Source organism: Anas platyrhynchos, chromosome 3, assembly GCF_047663525.1.
Source record: "Anas platyrhynchos isolate ZD024472 breed Pekin duck chromosome 3, IASCAAS_PekinDuck_T2T, whole genome shotgun sequence".
Lineage (NCBI taxonomy): Eukaryota > Metazoa > Chordata > Aves > Anseriformes > Anatidae > Anas > Anas platyrhynchos.
In genome coordinates this window covers 55,446,251-55,462,102 of record NC_092589.1, presented here as the reverse complement: position 1 = coordinate 55,462,102, position 15,852 = coordinate 55,446,251, and the positions used below count along the sequence as shown (strand labels likewise).

Here is a 15,852-nt window from a genome sequence, read left to right as displayed (position 1 = left end):
CTCACCTTCTGTGTGCCCCTTCCCTTAAGTTTTTGGGATAGTGGTGGAAAGTCCAGTGTTGATTTTTGTTTCCAAGAGCGTGGTGGGTCTTAAATTCTGGTGACAGCCAGTTTTCTGTGTTGGTCTGTTTCCTTTCTGAGCGAGAGTACAAAGATTTCTCTATTCCACCTGTATTAGTTCTTTGAAAATGGGTTGAGATACTGCTACGATCTAGTGCTTTCTTTTGTCTGCATACGTGTGGTGACATTTCCCTAATTTTTGGGAACTTGAATTAAGAAGCAAAGGCATTAAGAACCTGCCTTTTGTGTCTTTTCCACTGTGCTTTTAACTCATACTGTGGATATGTGGCATTGACTGGGCTGGCCTGAGGTCATGCTTAGCAAGTTGTTGTTCTTGGCAATAGGTAGAAATTCTGTGTTGTTTCGAGGTTCCCCAGTCCTGCAGTTCTGGAGTAGAATTTACCCCTTTGTCTAGTTTTGCCTTGGCAAGTTTCCAGTTGACCTTCCTTCAGATTGATGCTTTGGTTCCCTCACACTGCAAGAACACTCGAGTCTCCAGAGGCAGTTAAGTAGTTGTCTTCTGGAGCATTTTTCTTGTGATAATTCTTTTCAAGCATTCACTTCACAGAACTTTCCAGCCTTCTAAGGCTAATGGAGAAAAAATACAGTGTGAAGGTAATACGTTCCTTGAGAAAGGACACCAAATATACTTTTTCTTATATTTTTGTAGAGATAGGGCCCTCTTATGCATGAATTCTATGCTGTCAAACTGAAAATGTCTGCAAGTTATGATGTTTACTGCTGCGGTAAACAAACTCCAGAATCAATATAGCAAAAAAAAAAAAAAAAAAAAAAAAAATTGAATCTTTCTCAGTTGTTTTGGTTGTTAGGCAGTGTTTCCTGATCTTACCTTAGCAGCAACATATGCAACAAAGCAGCAACTGAAGAGTCAGGAAAGAGCGTAGTCAGGGATAAAAGGTGAAGGTTTCTTGTGAACACGCATTTCTGTTGCTCTTGAGCTGATGCAATAGTGTCTCCAACACCTGTTCAGAAGAATCTTATTTAGGTAATTTAGAGGACATGTAAAAGAAACTGAATTCCCTGGAGGGGGTGAGTGGGCGGAATAAACAAACAAACTTAACCACAAACACATCAACTTGAGTACCTCCATCTTTTCTGGATGACAGTATTTGCTTGGGTGTGAAAAGGGATAGGAGGAAGATATTTCTTAGTTGACTGAAGTGTTTGGGGAAAGGGGAACAACATACATAAATGTGTTTTTTAAACTCATGCAAAATCACAACAGCAGGGGCAAGGATCCAGAGAGTAAGCTTTCCCAGTCAAATATGTAGGACCAAAACCATACAGAATGGTGATGAAACTGAGTGCTTACTCATCATTCCCTGATGAGTAGACTTGCCTGTTTGGGCTTAATAAATACAAAACAATGCAGGCATTAACAGGAAATTATGAGAACAGATTCACTTCTAATGTATTCTTTGGGTTAGATTTCTGAATTTTTAACTACGCTGTATGAAGATAGAGTTTGGAAACAAAAAGCATCTGACTTTTCCTGAGGTTAGAATGAAGAGGTTAGTTTTAAGCAATTATATATATATATTCATATATATAAAAAAAAAAAAATATATATATATATTCACTAGTAGTAATATTGTGCTAGTACATTAGTAGTGCAGCAAAATATAACCTTGTACAACAAGGTGATTGTAACAAGTAACTCCAGGATAGCATTTTTATAGAGGTCTTACTGCTGTCATTCTTGTAAAAGGTGTTGCAAAATTGACCTGGAAAGTACAATTGCCCTTTGAATCCGAAGCTGAATAGCTTACATACCTGAAGACTCACGTGGTTATTTCTTATCGAAAGCACCACACCTATGTATCACCTGAAAAGATTACAATTTTCTAGAGGTCTCAACTTCAATTTTTATTAGGAAGAATGGAGCTCCGGAGGTTTCTTTAGGAAACATTTTTGCTAAAAGGGAGAGAGCAAGAATGGTGGCTGTGACAGGACCTTGGGTTAAGTCCAGTGTTTATGTAGGCATACAGTGAGTTGAATCTGCTGTTGAACAGGCGTTCAGTCCGTTTTTATTTATTTCACAGAGCTAGGTTTCAGTTGGATCAGCCAGCAGAGCCAGCTGTTCACACTGTAGCATGTGAGGATGGCTGTGAAAGGGAAGGTGATAGTGCCCCTTGGCAATAGCCGAGCTCTAGATCAGCCCGAGTCAAGCTGGGACACGACTCCTGTGCTCTTTTGACTTTGGTTAACCACACTTTATTTTTTCTTTTATTTCAGCAGCCTGACCTTGAGCAATTATTTGGTCAGTGTACTATTTCTCATTAAGTGTAATGGAGTTTGGAAAGAGTGCACCTTTGTGCGCATGCCCTCTCACGCACACGTGCACGCTCGCTCTTGCTGTAGTCCCGTGTGGGGCTGCCCAAGTTAATGAGTAATGAGCTGGGAATGTTTGACATGAGGTGTTCTTGACCGCTGGCTTCAGCCACTGTTTTGATGAAAGTAACTTTGATACTTTCAATCTGGAGCGATAAGAGAATGTAACGTGTTCTGTGGTTCACGAGCAACATCTAAAACTTTTTGGTTGCTTAAGTTATAATCTGTTAGATATTATATCCTCAGTCAGTTCTGTAGAATTCTTCAGAAAAGCCTGCTGAGTTTTTGCACTACAAGTGTGTGTCACTTTGAGGGCTCATGGGCTTTTTGGTGTGCTGCCACACTATCAGCATTCCTATCTGTCCTGAACTGAGGCTCCAGCTCTGTGACAATTTAAATTAATTTAAGTCAGGTGCTACTCTCCCCACCTCCATACTCTGGTTAGTGATCCTTTGTGCTTGCACTCAAATGACCCTGAGGTGAGTTACCTCAGGGAACTAAACCAGCTGAGAACACCATACAATAAAAAAGGGATTATTTTTTAAATGGTTTGGTTCCTCAGACCAACACTCCAACAGATTTGACAAGCAAGAGTGGCACTGCAAGCAAAGGAGCAGAAATAGGTGATTATGTGTGGGGTGGTCAAGATAGTGTAAACTGGGATAGAATTACAGCCAGAGTACACAGATTCTGTTAATACTGTTTGTTTTTCCACTCTTTCAGTGAAAAGAAATATGTATACTATGGCAAAGTTATACCTGGTGAAGGAGCAAAATGTTTTCCGTGCATTAGAGAAAACAGGTCTGGACAGCATCAAGCCTTTGGAGCAAAGGTGGTTTGGGTTGTGATGACCCTTTGTTCTTAAGAAGTTAATTCCTCGGACTGATCTGAAGTTGGAGAATTCAGTTCCCTCTACTGATGAGCTTTAATGCTCTGTTGTTCTATATAGACACAATTTTTAGTCATGACTTTTCCTAGAGCATGAATTGGTGGTTCAGGTATCTCAGGTGCTCTCCACAGGTAGGGTCTCTGGGAGATATAGGAAAGTTTAGTGCAGTGATTGGATGTCTTGGGTGTGATGTGCTTATGAAAGACTGTTGGGGAAACGGGTTGCAAGAAATGCATGTAATGGATGGTCTTGTATATTTCGTTAAAAGTTTACAAATGACAGTATGCAAGTACTTTAACATTGTTTATTAATCTGAATCTTTCCCTCTCTGTGATCCTGTAAAATTTAAGGATATCCTTTACTGTTGCAACAACATTTTTGTTGTTATTGTCTTTTTTTGTTTTGTTGGATATATCCTCTCGACCCCTACTCCTGGCTGTACTTTCACGATGCTTCCTTGCCAAGAGGCCTCACGGGAAGGAGAGGAACGTGTAAATTGCTTTCATTGCGATATTATCCATAGGAGGTGGTAGGTATTTTAAAGGCAGCTGTGTAGCTGAAACTTCTTCTTCCATTGGCCTATTTTTGAGCAAAGATTGTGTTTCATCTCTTTCAGCTTTCCTAATCTAAAATTTAAAAAGTTGAAATGAGATTGAAGCTGGTTTATGGAAATAGATTCTCACTCCGAGGAGAATCAGGCCATGGATCAGGTTGCCCAGGAGGTCTGTGCAGTTTCAGATCTTTGAAATTTTTAAGCCTATACGGATGAAGCCCATAGCAACCTGGTCTGAGCTCACAGCTGAGCCTCTTGGGAGCAGGAGGTTGGACTGAGGCATTCTGAGCTTCCCACCAGGCTGGGTGGTGATGTAATCCTAAATGGAGAAGTTGGGAACTCCTAGAAGTTGGAGTTGAATGAAATTAAGGTTTGCTTTAGTTTCTTTAGTTTTTCTGAGGGAAAGGAAGAAGGAATCTAGTCTAATAGACCTGAGCATTGTGCGGGGCATAACTTTCAGAAGATACCCACAGAGGATGCCCACCTTTGTAGGATAACTCAAAAGCAAAAAGGTAACCAGTATTGCTTGTTACTCATGCATCTGCACACTGACAGCAAGAAGAAAAAGATCTTTGTTATAAAATTGAGTGAATTGCCTTCGGAATAGATATATAGTGTAGTATTTCTGACATGCTTGGAATGAGACAATCAATGTTTTGCTTCAAACAGTTGTATTTGAATCTTACAGAGCGTTGTGTGGTTGTATTTGAATCTGTAAAGTTGAAGTTATAGGCAGGACTTGCAGATTTGTTATGTTTCAAAATTTCTGAATGGTGTTGAATGAAAAATATGATGTGGATTCAATTACTAAGCATAGTGTTAATACAGTCCTCAGACTTGTAAATAATTGCACTGTTATAATCAAGAAACATCATTACTGGAAACTTATGATTGAAATATTTATTCCATCTTTTAACTGTGAAGTTACATTTGCTTCCTGTAGATGTTTTTATCTCATGCCAGCTTAAACTATCCCTAGTTGTGAATGAAATGTTCCTTCACTGTTTATGTATCACATTTTTTTTTTTTAAAAGGAAAATGTTTTTTATCCCTCTTAACAAAAACAACGCAGCTCCGTTACTCAAACTACATGTTTGAGCAAACTACATTATGCTTGATGAGATTACTTCTAAACATCTCAACTTGCCTTTTTGCCCCCCCCACCCCACTTAAAGGGTAAACCCTTAGACCTTCCAATATGTCTGAGTTTGGAATGTGAGGTATAATAAATTCCAAACTCAGACATATTGAAAGGTCTAAGTCCAATAAATTTCCCTATCGAGATCCTCCTACGTGAGGTATAATAAACAGGAGGATCTTGATAGGGAGATTTATTGGACTTCATAATATTTCTTGCAGAACTATGGCCTTGAAACAGACAACATGAAGAACTTGGTTCTCAAGCTGCGAGCGTCATCCAATAATCTGCAAAACTACATCTGCAGCCGTAGGAAAAGTTCAACTTATGATGGGAATACCTCACGAAAACCCCCCAATGAATTCCTTACTTCCGTGGTAGAGCTTATTGGTGCTGCTAAAGCCTTGCTTGCGTGGTTGGACAGGTAAGAAAAAAAGTCTTATATTTTAATTTACCCTGCAAGGAGAAATAATTCATTATAGCAGTAAGTTCTAGATGCTTGTGGTAAAGATCTTCTTGATCTCAGCCACCTTTTCACCTTTTTTTTTTTGATTTTCCAGAAGATCTCTGATGGACAAATTTAATTACCTAGGACATCTACTCTTGTGTTTCCATTTCTGTCAAAAACAATGAAACCAGTAACATTGCATCCAAACTAGTATTTATAAAAGTAATGAGTTTTCCTGTTCAGGGGAAACGACTTGTTTTCAGTCACAGCTTTTCACGTATACGTGACTTCCTCCTCTCCTCACCATTTACATCAATTGTCATTGTCAGGTCCCCTTTTAAAAAAAATAATATAGTAATAATAAAAATCTAATGTTCTGCTGAAATTTTGGCCTTAGATCTGTGATTTGAAAAACTGAGAGAGGAGCAGAGGAGACTGCTATTTTTTTTTCTTTCATTTTCCTGGCAAGAGGTAGAGTTGTTTTGTGACAGCTGCAGCGGAAGCAAGCAGGCAACAGAAATGATAGTGTTCTGGCCACAGTGCTGGACAGGATAATAGATGGACATAAAGTCCCATGACACTTGCCAGCTTTCCTGAGAAGACAGGCTAGAAGGAGAGGTGCGTGAAGGCTGTCAGCAAGGAGAGCTTTTATTCTTCAATATCGCTGCAGTGATGTTGAACAGCTTGTGCCTCTCACCTACTCCTCTCCTTTCACCTTGGTGCTTGCACCTTGCCCTAAATTTCTTCTGCAACTCTCCATCAGCAAGACAGCTGGTTTTCCCATTTCCAAACAAGGTGGGGTAGCTTTCAAACCCTTTAAGTTGTCTGGAGTGTCTGAGGTGAGTCTCTGTAGGCTCTAAATCTGGCTTACTCATAATAAGTCTCTTAGAAAATTGAGCCTTACTGAACTTGTGTGTTCATTTTTCTTTTCTTTAGAAGGAAGTCGTTACACAAGATAACCTTTGTGCAGTGTTTTTCACTGAATGAAAAGAATATATTTAATAGAACTTTCTCTTGACTCCCTCACTTCATTGTTCTCTCAGGTCTGAGTTCAGTAATCAAAGACTGGAAGGTAGAAAACTATGTACTGGCAAACCAAAGGCTGTGGTTTCTACAGCAGAGTCAGTGTGATCTGACTCGAGCACACATCTGAGAGAACTGTAGTTTGGAAAACTGACTGAAAAGTTTTCTACAGGTTTTGCTGTCCAAAATTGCTTGCCACAGGGTTAGGCATACCCTATTTTGGTGCGTGGATGAAGTGGGAATATGGAAGCAGGAATATTTATATCATAAAACTGTCCTTGCACTTGTGTGGATGTCAGAGTTACAGCTCTGATCCTTAAATGCTGTTCTACTGCTATGGTAGTGAAGAAGACGACTTGTCCCTTCAGTCTAAGAAGAATTTTCTCTTGTTACAGGACCCCATTTACCGGTATTGCTGACTTTTCATCAATGAAGAACAGAATCATTCAGTTATGCTTGGATCTCACTACTACTGTTCAGAAGGTCAGTTGATTTCTTTTCCTCTTTGTTTTCCAGAAGGGAAGGAAAGTGAGTGTTTGGGGAAGTAATGTGTTTGCTGTGTGCAGAGTGCTAATTGGAAGGCAGGTGTGGAACCGTGATCTTTCTTCAAAGCTTGAATAAGTCCAAGATGGTCAGTTCGTTGTCCATTTTTCTGAGGAGGTTTGTTATGTTAATTTCAATTTTGCTATTGTTGGCTTTGTTGTAAGTGGTTACTATTTAAAGGCTACTCGTGTTTTCTTCAGCTTTAATGGGAGTAGGGTTAGTTTTTAAAATAGTTGGTCTGCATTTGAAGATTATCAAGTTCCACAAAACGTGTTGAAAAGAGTTATTGGCGTGAAAAACTTAAAGTATACCGCATTTGCTAATATGCTCACACACAAAGTCTTCTTGGATCTTGTTGTCCCATACATGGTATTTTAGCCATCAGATGGGAAATGTTCCGTGTAACAGAAGGAACTGCTACCTTTATGATGCCAATTTCTCTAGTCAGGCTTCTGCTGACAATAGTGTGAGATGGCAGTGTTTTGTTTCAAAACTTTCTATTTATCACCTGTGTGGTGATCACCTACATTGGTAATAGCTAAAAGGATGCTTAGCAACTGTGGGAGTCTTGGTAAATTACATCATTTGATTCTCTGAATAATGTTGCCTGTCTTCTAAACTGTTCTGACAGTATGCCACTGCTTTGACTGTGAAGCATTACATGCAAACTTTAGCTTCTGCAAAATTTGCTTGTAGTTGTGGCTGCATGTTAGAACTCTACAGAACGATGCCCTGTAAAACTGGTGATTCCCTCGTCATTTTGGGGAGTATGCTGCCAAAGTCCTGTGAGGTATCAAGCTGTGATGACACCCAATTATATCAGCTGGATCACTGTAAAAGAAGAGCATCTGGATATTATACCTTCAAAAGCACACGAGTTTGGCGTACTGCTCAATGTCCTTCTTGTTTGGGCACTGTGTGTGTGTGTGCAGTTGCGGCAAGTTAGTGATTTACAGATACAGATCTGCAGATTGCAAAGTAGAACAGTAAGCATTTCTAGCAGCAGATGGTGTTCACCCAAGAGTGCTACAGGAACTGAGATATGAGATTGCTGAGCTGTATTAATTAAACTACTAAAAATGGTGTCTAATCTGTCAGTTAAATCAGCCTTTGATGGCAGTAGAATGGAAGTTGGCAAATACAGCCCAAGCCTTTTAATGTCAGAGTACCTCTCTGCCAATTTAATAGGAGCTATAATAAAGAGTGGAATCTGTATGTATAAGAAAAAAAATAAAAACAAAAAAAAAAGAGTAGGTGAAGAATCTACCCTATTTTGTACTGGAACATTGAAGATGTGCTAGTATGATCTGAAAAAGATCACTGCCATGTGGAGAAAAGAGAGTAAGATGAAATTTTAGGTGAGTTTCTTAGATGTCAAAAGCCTTAGTTGTTATGAAATAGAGTATAGGGATTTATTAGAGTTTATAGAGTAATAGCATATAGGAGTACAGATGTATGTAACACAAAAATGATGCTGATGCACAGTGATAGAGTCTGTATTTGGTAGTAGCGTTCAGGAAAGACCTTGAAGCTTTTGGTGACAGGTTGTAAAAAAAAAAAAAAGTGACTTCAGTCCTCAGTGATCATGAGAACAGTGAATAGGGTGTTAAGAGTTACTATGAAAACATAAGAGAACATAGCTGGGCTATTTTATATATTTCTGGTACCTCCATATTTGGAAGATTGTATGCTTTTTTTGGACTTGTATCTTAAAAAAAACACAGAAAAGAGCTAGGAAGGAATGAAAGTATTGAAGATGAACAAAAATATGGAATGTCTTCAGTTCACAGCTTCTGAATGTATCTTTTGGGCATTATGTGCTAGCTATGCACAGTGAGATGTGAGTAACAGAATATCTGAGAATTTAAGATTGTTTTAAATCGTTTCCTTATTTACTTGCTGTTTTAACTTTTTAATCTGAGAGTCTAATACCATTCTCTAGTTCAGCTGTTCTTGCAGAAAACAATAAAGACTTCTGTAGTCTGTTACGTGAACTTGTTTCAGTTCAAAGACTTGTACCTAGGCTGTGTAAATAATGCTTTGTATGCAGTCCTGTGGTCCTCATGAATGTAATCAGTAGCATGTTTTTAAAAATTGCTTTTCATGCCATTTGTAACAATCTGTTTTATAAATGATGGCTAGAACAGGGGAATGCCTGAATCAGTGTTCAGCAGTGTGAAGGCAAGTTTGTGTGCCTTCTGAGAGCCTAGTTTTATTGTTCAGGGTTCTGCCTTTCTGGAAGAGTATGCTGCTGTAATTGAATCCCGTGTTCTTGGTTTTAAAGGTTTATTATTGCTTTTTTACCAGGGCCAGAAAATAGTTGTTTAACAGTACATTTGAGCCCTACTGGATGAAATTAATCTGATTAATCCCTGCAGCATGAATAACTCTATTTCAGTTCAAGGTTAAGGTGGCAGTTCTGCAGAGTTTTTGTAGATGTTTACATATTTATTGGTTAACATTGTTTTTGTTCTTGTTTTGTTTTCAGGACTGCACTGTAGCTGACATGGAAGATAAAGTTCAGACTGTAGTAAGTACACATGTCTACTGAAACTCAGCCGCTTGCTGTCATGTTTATTTTGGTGGTTTCTGCACCAGTTGTACTGACAACAGCTTTCCAAGCCCAGCACGTCATGCAGATGAAACGTTATGGGCCATTTTAATAATACTGTTTACTGTAGAGGAAATCAATGAAATTTGTGACTAGATTGATAGTATGTGTAATAGCAGTAAGTCAAGTATTCTTTAAAGTTTCATTGCATAGCTATTCTTCAAGAGAATTTAGACCACAAATTCAAGAGGGAAGGAGTAGTAGAATAGGCTAAATAAACCAATTATGCCTGTGATGTGCATCATGAGACACTTAGTGTCTTAATAAATAGATACTATACCTTATTAAGCTTCTTCGTGTAAAAGAACTTCTCTGCAACAGAATTGAGGTTTTGTCTAAATGTACTTGAGCTTGAAAGATTGGATTTTTCAAAATGATTTGAAGCAGCCTTGTGACCACATGAGGAACGTAATGGAATGCTTTTTATATTTTCTAACAGTTAATCATCGCTTCCTGCTTTTGACATGAACCAGGCTGTGCTCTTTGATAAGGCCTTCCGCTAGCTCATGGATGCTTAGGAATTTAGTAGCACAATAACTAAAAATAATTTTGTCTGTAAATAATGAGACCACGTAAAAGGGAGTTTTTTGCTTCTTTCTTTTTCCGTTTATGCACACCCACTCTGGAGTGGGTATTGTTGTTTGGAATTCTCTTGTTTGACCAGTTCCTCGTATTCACACTTGAGCATTGTTTTGATTTATTTTATTGCTGTTCTATAAATCCGATGTAAAACAAAACAAAAAATGTTGGAACTATTGTTTTCAGAGACCGTTGTAATTCCAAAGAACTGTCTTCTTACAAGGTAGCTCCTTCCACCTTAATTTCTTATGTCTGCTTTGACTGAAGGATTCAAACCCCCCTGTGAAAGGTGGCTCACCTTGCTGGTTCCCAAACAGTGCACAAATAACCACTGTGCTATGTACTAATCCTTCCTTCTCTCCTTTAAGCTTCTGTAACCTACTTAGAGTTTCAGCATTGCTTCAACTAACAACATGACTCAAAACACAATGGGGGGCATTAGAGAAATTTGTGAGTGTGTAGGGAGGGCACACGTTTTCTATGATATTTTTAATGATTAATTAGCCATTCTGTTACTTAAGTCGTAAAAGACAAAGGCATTCTGCCTTTCTGACATGCACAAGGTCAGAGTTTGCCTTTAGTTATAATGTTGGCTTCAGATCAATTATGTTTTGGTCAAAAGGAAATATGAACCTTGCCTGCATAAGCATTCCAGAAGAGGTCAGCTCAGAGGCATGGTGGAGAGAAGTAATGCTGAAACACTGAAATACTAGATGTCCTACCTTCTACTGTAAAGCCTTGCATAGATTAGACAGTGGCCTGCGTTTTTTTTTTAAATAGCCACATTGCCATGGCCAATTTTATTTTTATAGCAGAAATAAAGAACAATATGAAAAATTGTTGACTATTCACACAAGGAATTGTGAAAATGTTTCATTATTTTAATAGGTTAACTTTTGTTAAAAATGAATGAACACCAACTCAATTTTGCAGCATTTTATGTGTTTATATTTTTTTTAAACAGAGGGTGTACTGACATCTGTTAGTGAGGTGGCACTAATGGAAGCAGATCATCTGTACTAGGTTAATCTAGGGAGATAAACATGCTGCAGGTTAGATCTGTGTGAATTAGTCGCAGTCTGTTTTGATAATTCTTGACTATGCTTTATTAGTGGACCAAGTTTTAGAACTAATTTCCTTTCCAAAGGAAACAAAAACTGAAAGAAGCAGCAGCCAGGAAAGAATTTTTTTAACTGATTTTTTTGTATGTTCTCTTCATAGTCCAAGGCTTTAAATGGAATTTGCGATAAAGCCATCCGATCAACTACAGATCCATTGATGAGCCAGTGTGCATGTCTGGAGGAGGTTCATTTAACCAACATTAAACCTGGGGAAGGCCTGGTAAGAACCAATATTGGAGTTTCATGATGTCCCTAGTGTTAATTATTATTTGTGTTTAATTATTATTTGTGTTTAATTATTATTTGTGTTTAATTATTATTAGTGTTTAATTATTATTTGGCATGAGCCACCTCATGCGTATGTATAGCAATATACTTCAAACCCATTAATGCTATCCTATAGGGAACAGAAAGAGGCAAGGGAAGGAACTCTGCAGATTGTCAGGCCATGTGTTGGATTGGATGCCAGAGATGGGTATGCAGGTTAATAGGTCCCAAACTGTTGATGGCAGTGTGTTGCAGATTAGTGTCTTAGTGAGAATACTGGGGAATTGACGCATGCTTGGTCATTTTTACTTTTGCAGGTTATTTTAATCAGCTGTTTTTTTGGGGAAAGGGAGGGTTAGCGAGGGAGAAGGTGATGAGAAATGGTGTTTGTGTTTTTGAAAGAGACATTTTATGTGTTCTTAGACTGAACAATATGAAAACTTCGGAGATTTGCTGTTAGCAGGAATAAGGGAAATCCTTTTAAATGTTGAGTGGCTGTGTAACATTACCGAATCTAGTTCATTAAGCGAATTCCACTTAGCTGAGTACTGGTTATGAAAACTGAATTTGAAATCTTGTTAGATTTTCTGGCTGGGAAATAGTTATGTCAGAGTGAGTTGGAGGGAATTTAAATTCCTAAGTGCATTTGTAAGCCTCCATGAAAAGACAAAAGAGATGAACACCTAAAGGAAGTTTCCCAGCCTGACTGTGATACATATTTTTACCTAGGCCGCTGGATTTGACTGAATCAGTCATGAATTTGTGAAACTATGAGGAACTCTCTTATTGCTTAAGCTACAGTGATGCTTGCACTAAGCCAGCAATGAGGAGGCAGGTTCACAGAACCGAGTACTAACAGGCAAGCAGGGAAGGAAATTAGCTGGAGAGGACAGGGCATCTTTGTATGTTTTCCTGCACATTTAAGCAAGCATGGTAACTTCAGGTAGATAAGCTGCATATGACCCCTGAATAACATTCCAGTTCTGTAGAGCTCAATGTGAGTACTTCTAACAACAGGTGTAAGCGGGAATAGTAAAGAGATGTGGTTTTGTTTATAAGTGGTGAAACCAGTGTACTGGTCGCCTTCTGTGCGGAAATCTATGTAATTATTAGTTAATAGCCTGTAGGTGAACTATACTTTTTCCATATGGTCAACACCAATTTCATCTGTGTTTATCTTTGTATTTACACTCAGCATTAACAAACAGTCAGAAATACTTAGTTTTGCCAGGGCTTTTATTGCTTATGTCAGCATTGTGTTTACAAGGTAGTTTGTATATTGACTTGCCAAGAGAAATTGTAAAAGAACAGATGTACGATATTTGTAGCCCACCTGTGTAAGTGTGCTTTGCATGGAGAGAGCTAGTGGCCATTTAGTCAAGCTTGCAGTTCTCTAGTGTAAACAGAGCAGTAAAGAAATAAAGTTTAAGTCAAGGCCAAAGACTGGAGAAAAAAAAAAAAGGCAATACTGGCAGCATTTGGTGTTACCATCCAAACAGTATTTCTGAATTACGTTCCATGTGTTAGTTTTTCTAAGTAATTAAAAATGCTATAATTACAGTAAAAGTCATCTGTGAAGAGGTTGAGAATGTTGTGGTATTAGTGATACTGGATTGCAGTTTTCTAGGGAAAATGTGTGAATCTTTAAGTGTCATTAATAATGTTTTGAGTCTGTTGCCAACACTTATTTAATCAAATATGTTAGTGTTATTTTACCTTTGAACATGTTTTTTATTTTCTACTTATATTTAGGGAATGTACATCAAATCAACTTATGATGGATTACATGTAATTACTGGCACTACAGAAAATGTAAGTGAAGTAAATGTAGATTAACTCAGACTATCTGAATGTAGCTTTGATTTAGTCTGACTTTTTTTCTACTGCTTTTTCCTGTTTTACCTGTAACTTTCATGATATTACTGCTTTAAATACCTTGTGATGCATCATTTGTTTAGCCAGCACTTGTAAATGTTTTTGTCCTCATATTTCACTGCTAGCCTAATTAAACCAGTTCCTGCAAGTAGGTGAGGTACTTCAAATGCTTGGCATTAGAATATAACAACAGCTTATTTAAGTAACTTAGAGCTTTTGGAATTTTACTTAACAAAGTCTTGGAGTTACGTGTTTGCTCAATGCTTGCAAAGGAAATCTCTATTAATGAGAAAACTTTGGAGGTTCTGTCCTAAATTCAACAATGAACAATTTAGTCATTGGACAGCTCATTGATTTAATTACTTTGCAGAATAAAAAGACTACAAAAAAGTAAGATTTCAAGAGTAGTCTGCTGGAGGGATATAGTCAAGCATGATAGACAACTGTGTTTCTTACTGCAGATGGTTGTTTGTTTTATTCTTACACTAAATTCTCTGTAACTGAAACTTTAATAAAGGCCTTCAGGAAGTCAGCACAGTGAACCTTTGGTCAGCAACTGTAGCTGGTGGCTGATGCTGTGGTATTGTCATCAATGCCTCCCTACAAGGGCAGAAACTGGAGAAAAACAAAAAAGGGAGCTGAGGAACTTGGCCTTTGAAATGATGCCCTTTTTTTGTGAATAGGAAAGAACCAGTGGTTCTAGTTGTACCCCTGCCAAGTCCAGGGGCCTGGGAGGAGTGGGTGGAAATCTGTGCTTGCAGTTCAGAGTGAAAACTGAAAGCTTTCATAGCTGCCAGTTCACAATGCTATTGTCCTGGCATAACTCTGCAAAGGATGTGAAATATAGACCAAGCCTACTTTTACAGCAATTTCAACATCTGATAGGTATAAAAGACTGTAATAGTGTCTTCTGCCAAGCTGCCTATACATCTAGATCATGTTCTAGAGGCTGTGACTGGGGCTGTGTTACTCCTTTTACTAGCTATATATAAAGCTGTTGTATTTGTATGGCTTTGAGTGCTGACCTAAACTTCTGCTATATGAACACTAGATGTTCCTTGGGGGCGCTCTTTCCTTTGGAACAACAAAACTTGAGAAGCGACTAAGAGAGTTGCACCCAACTGATGCCTTTCTGGTGACGGGATCGTTTAGGATAGGCTGTGTCTTAGCTCAATTTTCTTGCGAGGTTTGGAATGATATTTCAGTAGCTATCCCCAAAAGCCAGTTGATTGGAATGCAGCGACATTGCACCCCAAATTCATCAGTACTGTACATTAAAATGTTTGGGAAAGTCCACACATTTGGTAATATCACCCAAGAGGATTCCTGAGTCATGCCACCTTACTTGTGACTTTCCATGTCATTTTGGCCTCAGTCTAAACTTTGCTCTTTTCTCCAGTCTCACGATATGATGGCAGCAATGACTGTGCTTGCTGGCACTTGTTATAGAAGTCCTCTGTGTGAGTCCCCCACCCTCACCCAGCCAGGCCGTTGATTGCCCAAAGGACAGCTTGAAATGAGCTTTGTTTTCCACAACATAACTGCGGCCCAGAAGTTTTCATGGGTTCAGTTGAATCGTGTATACGCGGCCTTTCCACTGAGGCATTTCCTTTCAGAGGAAGCGAGAAGACAATGAAGAAATGGGGTTACTCATGATAACTGGAGCCTCCCATAAATTCCCCTATGTTGTCTTCCCTTGTTGCCTAGTTTATTCCTACAGTTCCTTCTAATAAAAAAATGCACTTGAGCTCTGAAGGTGTGGTAATGAGGAGAGGGAGTCCAAATGCTGAATTCTGGAGTTGCTGTGAAGAGCCGGCCTGCTGCCAGCTGGTTACGCCTGGAGGGGGGAAATGGGAGGAGAGGTATTGCTGGGAGTAGGCTGCAGAAGCCCTGCAGTGCACCAGGCTGGTACACCTGTGTGCTCTGGGTGTTGTCAAGGCTGATCAGAGTTGGTACGTTATGGTAACGAGACCGGTTTTAATAACTGCAGCAATAGGTGGTGCGTGGCACCAGCCCTAGATAAATCTAAATAAATATTGGCACACTTAGCTGTTCCTTGCTAATGGGTACCCAGAACTTGGTTTTTGTCCCAAGCAAAAGGTATTTTAATATGTTTTTCAAATATCTATGTAAGCACATGTATACAGGCATATATTTTATCTGTTGACCTCGATGATGCAGGCAGGAAATTTCACGTTGAAGTTGGTAACTCATATTCACGTTAGGAAAGAGCAAACAAAAGCGGGACAGGCCTATTCTGTGAGTTGGAGGTTTTCTAGGCCTCTGGCCTGTGTATTCAAAATCTTACTTTTTTGTTGTTTGGTTATTTTTCTTTCATTTTAAAGTCAATATACATTTCAAAGCTCTGTTTTAGATGGCATCTGTGTTAGGACA

The 15,852-nt window shown here is 38.7% G+C and overlaps 1 protein-coding gene across 3 annotated transcripts in view; it reads left to right on the top strand.

Annotated features, from left to right (window-relative positions):
- The window catches only part of CNKSR3 (CNKSR family member 3), a 60,466-nt gene that overhangs the window by 32,891 nt on the left and 11,723 nt on the right, over positions 1-15,852 (top strand). For all 3 annotated transcript variants that reach the window (XM_072035925.1, XM_027454385.3, XM_027454384.3), the window contains 5 exons: positions 5,213-5,415; positions 6,858-6,945; positions 9,494-9,535; positions 11,417-11,536; positions 13,336-13,395. In XM_072035925.1, the coding sequence (XP_071892026.1) occupies positions 5,213-5,415; positions 6,858-6,945; positions 9,494-9,535; positions 11,417-11,536; positions 13,336-13,395 (513 nt within the window). The remainder of the gene's footprint in view (positions 1-5,212; positions 5,416-6,857; positions 6,946-9,493; positions 9,536-11,416; positions 11,537-13,335; positions 13,396-15,852) is intronic.